Source organism: Rhinopithecus bieti, unplaced genomic scaffold, assembly GCF_001698545.2.
Source record: "Rhinopithecus bieti isolate Rb0 unplaced genomic scaffold, ASM169854v2 scaffold_18471, whole genome shotgun sequence".
NCBI lineage: Eukaryota > Metazoa > Chordata > Mammalia > Primates > Cercopithecidae > Rhinopithecus > Rhinopithecus bieti.
In genome coordinates, this window is record NW_016809119.1 from 322,851 (window position 1) to 329,916 (window position 7,066).

General features: G+C 40.4%; 1 protein-coding gene across 1 annotated transcript in view; it reads left to right on the forward strand.

Annotated features, from left to right (window-relative positions):
- Positions 1 to 1,750: 1,750 nt before the first annotated feature.
- The window catches only part of BMX (BMX non-receptor tyrosine kinase), a 54,880-nt gene continuing 49,564 nt past the window's right edge, over positions 1,751 to 7,066 (forward strand). The window contains exon 1 of the mRNA XM_017888576.1: positions 1,751 to 1,916. Coding sequence (XP_017744065.1) covers positions 1,914 to 1,916 — 3 coding nt within the window. The 5' untranslated portion in view covers positions 1,751 to 1,913. The remainder of the gene's footprint in view (positions 1,917 to 7,066) is intronic.

Consider the following 7,066-nt stretch of genomic DNA (forward strand, 5'->3'; position numbering starts at 1 on the left):
ATGGAAATCCCAAGAGATTGTGGCCAGGTGTTTCCACAGTTATACCAACTGTATTAGTCCATTTTCATACTGCTATGAATAAATACTCAAGACTGAGTAATTTATAAAGAAAAAGAGGTTTAATGGACTCACAGTTCCATATGACTTGGGAGGCCTCACAATCATGGTGGAAGGTGAAAGAGGAACAAAGGCATGTCTTACCTGGTGGCAAGCAAGAGAGCATGTGCAGGGGAACTGCCCTTTATAAAACCATCAGATCTGGTGAGACTTATTCACTATCATGAGGACAGCACGGTAAAAACACCCACTTCCATGATTCAATTACCTCCCACTAGGTCCCTCCCACAACATGTGGGGATTATGGGAACTACAATTCAAAATGAGATTTGGATGAGGACACAGCCAAACCATATCACCAACTCCTCCTTCCCCTGCCCTAAGTTTACTTTTATTCTAGAATCGAACTTTTGCCATATTACCATATATAAGTTGTGAAGTAAATACAAATCACCATGTGGAAAAGGAAATTAATTAGCAGAGTGTAGAATTAATTTATTTGACCAGGTTGTTATGCTACTGTTGCCCTGCTTCACCCTTAATTTTTTGAATGACTACCTACTATATTCCTAAAGAATAGAGAGCTATTTGGAATCCATCAGTGACTTTAATTTGCTATTAGAATGTAAGTTACACTCTTTTGAATTCTTGTGAAGGACTCCTTGCCCTTCCCAAAATTCCAGTTTCCAAACTGAAATGTTAAAAAATATTTCTGCAAGTTACTTTTCCCACACTCTACCGTAATTAAAACATTACTTGTGGCTCCCCCACCCACACACACACACATAAGCCCCTTGAAGATGTGGGCTGCTTCTCCTCTGTTTGCTCTTGTGTCTCTAGCCCCTCACGGAATGCTCAGCACATGGCAGGTTCTCAAATAAGACCTGACTGAACAAATTAATAGAAATGATGCTAATCCCATGTACACTCAAAAGAATACCTCTTTGAAAGTCAATAGCTTCACCCTCCTCTGCCAACCCAAGACTTCTTCACATCATAGATACTTACAAATAAGTTACAGTAAGCAACAATTTATAAGTAAACACAGTGTGTCAATGCATGGCAAAAGGATGATTACTTCTCTTGGCTATCCATAGCAGGATATAAAACATGCCCTTAGATTTATTACAAAAGGCCAGTCAGTATGCACCAGAGAAAATGGTGGAATGGGGGAAGCCAAAAGTTGTGAGTCTGTCATAATGATGTCAAGTGACACACTTTTCCATTGCAATCAGGGTGTACCATACCTTAGAAAAAACAATCTATTTTCCATTTCTGGATGTCTTAATAATTTAAAATATATAAATAAGCTCCTTTTCCACCATATGAACTGTTCTTACATATTCTCTGGCCTTCCTTTGCCCAAATGTTGAGTTGAAGTTTTCATTGCATATTCTCTGTGCGCTTTGACATTACCTAATGGTTTCCTGGCTCGTGTGAGAGAAGTCAGCGTCAGCAGTCGTGTTTTGCCGAGGTATTTTCTTGTCCTTTCCAGCACAGAGCTCTACAAACAAAGGCAGGGTTATCACATGTACCCGAGAGCTGCCTGGGAAAAGCGGGAGCTATAGTTATCAAAATTTTAACCTTTATGAAGTATGCTTTTGTCTCCGTTTTTGTTGCGTTCAATCAGATCAACAAGTGTTGGCTAAGTGTTGAGCGTGGTTTCCTGTGGGATTGTGTAAGGCTCTGTAGGACAATAAATGTGTTGGGGGCACTGAGTAATGTAGCCATTTCTGACCCGGCAGCCAGGAAAATGTGAAACAATTTGCTTCTGGAAACAAGACAGCTGGGGCTGTGTTCCTGCAAGAGCAGACCAACCACCACGGCGGACCCAGGCAAGCACGGAACAAGCCGAGATGGTGCGTTTAAGCGGCAGGTGGCTACTCAGTGTTATATACTATGGGGAAAATAGGTTTGGTTCCCGGTGTTGTGGGGCCTGAAGTTACAAACTTTGGGAAGCTCACTTTAAGAAAAATAGTACAACATTTTGAATATGAAATTACTAGGGCTTCCTCTGGGACTTTAGATGGGACCAGGTAATTTGGAGATCAATGGCTGAAACTGCTATAATTTCACTGTAAAAATTCACTCCTTGCTCAAAATCTCAGTTAGGAAGCTATCAGGTTGTGTACATTTCACCACCAGTTCTATCTAGCTTTGTGCTGTATACTCTGCTAATTTTCTCCATCCTCTTCTTTAGGTATTGCCTTTCCACAGCTTTTCGTATTGGCCTCATAACTGCTTACAAAGAAACATAGAAGTGGCCCTTGTACCTTCTTTATCTGTGTTTTTATGATGTTACTTTAGCTACAAATATTTGCTCTTAGGTTCCTGAGGTCTCCCTAAATCAAGTGCTTTATGTATTTTAGATGAAGATAGACAGATGGGAGGGAGGTGAACCATACAGTTGTACTCACATCCATATAATTTTAAAAGATTTTGTGGGCCACAATGATTTCATTGGATTTGAAAAGGAGTACAACTTTGTGGTCCATATAAGTGCTTCTCAAACTTTCCTGTGCACATGGATCGCCTGGGGGTCTTGCTAAAATGAAGATTTGGCCGTGCAAGGTCTCGGGTGGGAACTGAGAGTCTGCATGTCTAATGAACGCCCGGATGATGCAAGTGCACGGACCACACTTTGAGTCACACCCAAGTATTTATTTGTAGGACATATGTGGCACAAATACACAGTCAATAAGGGGCTGGTTCAACCTCATTTTATGGTAACTCGTCTCAAGTTGGAAAGTCTGCTACAAACCTACTATGGACTGGTGTTTGTTGACATGACAATACATGAGGAGGACTTCCTGCCTCCAGTTATCTCCTATCCCCAGGAGCTGGGGACAGAGGGATGGGAAGTAAAATTTTATCCTTAAGGATCATTATCATTTCATTGTCTTTAGTTTTTTAACTTTGCTATGGTCTTTTTTAAAACTTTGCCTATGGAGCGATGAGAAGGGATATAAGTTTTTAGGACACCTACTAGGGTGTTGGGCATTAGGCTGCCATCTTCTCGACTACTCATAACCCTTCGAAGTGGTTATTGTTTCACTGCCTTTACAGATGGGGAAGCTGAGGTTTAGCTGGGTTAAGTAACATGACAGATTGCATAGAGACAGAGCAGGGATTCGAACCCAGCTCGGTGCTTTCACTCACACCAACCTGCATCACGTAAGCAGTGTTACATGTTTAATTCAGCATGAGATGCTAGCTCATGGATTTATTATTTTTTGCTTTTCTCCTAAGGAAGGTGCCCAGAGAGAGTGCCCTAGGCAGAGGAGAGGGAGCAGAAAGAAAGAGGTTAGTGAAAACAGGAAAAGACTTAGAAAAGCTCTATGGGGCACTGAAGATTAATCTCACACCTAAAGCAAAACTTAGCTCCAAAAGGACTAGCATTAAGATTCTTGCCTTCTTTGTGAGAAAATGATCTTCCCAAAGTGTCTGGTTTTTATACACTCACTTTGGATCAATTAAGGTATGATGCTCCAAGATGCTGAGAATTTGACTGTCAATGTTAAAAGATTTCTGTCCATATCATGCCAAGATCAACTTTAACTTACCCTCTCCTGAATAACATCATGTGAAATAAGGATCTGTCAGGTTCTGTGAAGCCAGTATTTGTCTTTGGCCAGCATCATAAGACTTTTGGAACCACTTTACTTGATTATCAGTCAAACTTTTTGTTCTTGTTTAAACTTACCATCACATTTTATTCAGTTATTTAGCAGGAAGATAAGCAGGCCTGGCATTTGGGCAAATATTTGAAGATCAAGTTTGTCACAGGGCCCTCCAGTTTCCCTTCCAGATCCTGCCCCACTTGGAGCGTCTTCCCTTTCTTTCCCACCCTTCCTGCTCTACTGCCTTCCCACCACATGTATTATTTTAACATCTTGACACCTACCAAAATCTTTAGCTATATGGCATGTAAAGTAAGAGAGGATAACTAAACCAAGTCAAAGGGTAAGGAATTGCTATCCTTATCTCTGAATTTTAAAGGATAAATCTTTAAAAGCACCACCCTGAGCCAGTCAGGGAATACACTTCCTGGTTGAGGGAAGTATCCAATGGACATTTAACTAGATAACCCTGTCTCCCTTGGTATCCTGTCTCCTGCTCCCCTTCCGTACCACTGAGAATTTATTCCAACTTTTGAGGTTGTATGTTCTTACCTATTTCCAAAATGTGGTTTCAAATTTTGTTATTTAACACTGCCTTTCAGCAGGAGATTCCTACTGAAAGATTATAGGTAACATCGTTCTGATATATCCAATAAAATGTCTCTTGCACGGGTCTGTTAAGACTCAAATTTATGGGTAGTTTCACCAAACTATGTCCCTTAACAAAGCTGTAGTATGTTTGGCTGAACACATAGATATCTCCTACTCTGTTTACTGCCATCAGTGGAGTGGACGTTGTACAGGTATGACACCTGAAGCTGGCTCCCAGGGCCATGCCTCTTAGGTCACTTGTTAATGGTACTGGCTAAGTCATTTAGGCTGCTGGGGCTCAGTGTTACATCTGTAAAATGACTTCTAAGTTTCCTATAAGGTTTGACATCCTAGGACTGCCTTCCTTTAGGTTAGAGCAGTCTCTGGTTTAGGAGGGTCGCACAGCAGGCATGTCCTTCTCTAGCATTAGAATCATGGTCACGAATATGGGCTGTGGAGTTAGACTGCCAGGATTCAAATCCAGCTCCACCCACTAGCAGTGTGAGCTGGGCAATTTATTTATCTATTGCAGCTCCATAAGCTATAAGCAGGGAATGATGTTACAACTTACTCTATAAGGTGACTGTGTCACAACCTACTCCATGGGCTGGGAGTATCACAAAATATCCCATAGGGTGTGGGTGTTCTGGCCTACCGCATAAGGTGGAGGTGTCATGACCTACCCCATAGAGGAGTTGTGACCAGTAAACTCTAAACAGCCTGGCACATAGTGAGCCCTCCTTAAGCACTGGCTAGGATCATTATCACAAAATCACTCTCATCCTTCAAAGTCTAATTTCAATGTGCTCCCTTCTCAAATACCTTACTTGGTTACCTTAAGAAAAAAAAACAGCTTTGCCTTCCTTGGACCTTTCATAGCAAAGTGTATGGACTCTACTCTAGCACCTACATTTTTTTCCCCATCTTTTCTTTTTTGAAACATAGTTGGTACCCACAATGTGCCAAATACTTTCACACAAGGTTTCTCATTTAACTCCCGTAAAGTAAGAGAGTTGTTACCTATCTCATTTTACAGATCAGAAAACTGAAGGTTAGTGCAAGGGAGGAGTTTGGCCAGGGTGACACGGTTTACAAATGACAGTTCTGTAACCTCCTCCATGCCTTCCAAGTTTGCCACCCCACAGCAATGTTGCACATTAATTAGTTATGCAGCCTATCTCTCAAACTTGTTCATTGTCACTCAGGGCCACGGACAGCTGATCTTTATTTCTGGAACCAGTCGTTCAATGTTGGACACACTGTAGGCTCAAAATCAGGCGTGTCAAATAGAACTGCCGACTTGAACTTCTTACTCTCATGACATGGTTTCCTTGTAAATCCTAAAAAACTATAGTGATTACAAGTCATGTTAATTTAACACACACCTTTTATGTATGTAAGAGGTTACCTAATGGCTGCTGGCTTCCTTATAGGAAATGCTATATTGATTTCTGCCAGGTTTTTGTGTCTCCTCTGTGCCTTAATCACTTTCTAGTTTCATCTGTTTATGAAAATAGGCAGCCTGGGCTATTTGGTAAGCAAATTGATAGGTCTGTTTATTCTATGTGGGTGGTAATATGAGAGTCCACCCAAATCCCACTAGCTCCTCTATGGAAATAGATTTCTTGTTAATACTGACTGGGTTTAGGATCTCATTTTACTATAAAAGGTTTTTGTTTCACCTTCCCAACTGAATTTTCCTTAAATAAGTGTAAGAAGAGCAGGGTTTGCTAGTTGTTGGACAGGCATTTGACTTAACAGTGAGCCCTGTTTATTTATTGTCAAAAGACAAGGGGGGAAGATATTGCATTTCTAAAAATTAATCATCAGCAACTATCCAACTATCCTTCTATATCAAGAGAGACCATAGAAATGTTTTCGAATTAGAATTTAGGCCATGTAGAGGAGAAAGGAGAAGTATAAGGAAGGGACAGAAATAAATAGAAGGAGAAAGGCAAGTCCAAGCCTAAGCAGAAACCACATGGTTTATCTTAGAAGAAACTGATCCGGAAATGAAAAAAGCTTGACTCATCAAGACGAGGTCCTTCAAGATTGTTAGGAAGCCTCAGTAGCCCAGCTTAGGCAGTGGAACTTTGAAAGACTGTTCCTCTTGGATGGGTACCTCAAAAGTCTGTAGCTTCAGGTGTTTGTTACACGAGAACAACATATTACAGACTCAAGTGCACAGTATGTGAACCCATCTTTGAGAAAATAAGCATATGTACATAAATATTTGAAAAGAAAAACATCTAGAGATGTGCTGTGTTTTTCTTTTCCCTGTCTGTAGCTCTTGGCTTTATAGAATAAACATATATTGCATATGAATCTTAAAGTGAAAGCAAAAAAATGTATAAAAGGCAGGATTTTGAAATGAATAATTATGTTGAAATTTCACAAGTTATATTTCATCAGATGTAACAACGCTTGTAAACCCCTAGAGGTTTACTGGAGAAGGTGCTTGAGGGCTCAATACCTTCCTTTTTACTCAATGTTCTTCCTTTCACTATACCGAGGCAACTTTGTGAATTTGTCAGTGGTCTCTATGACTCATCTTATTAATTTTTTATATAAAATTCCAAAAATTCTCACCTTTAGTGTTATGCACATAAAAGTTTTATTTTTCTTTTCTTTTTCTTTTTCTTTCTTTCTTTCTTTTTTTTAGGAAACAGGGTCTCACTCTGTCGCCCAGGCTGGAATGCACTGGTGTGATCCTCCCACCTCAACCTCCCTAGTAGCTGGGACTACAGGTGCATGCCACCATGTCTGCTAATTTGTTAGAAACATTTTCTAGGGACAGG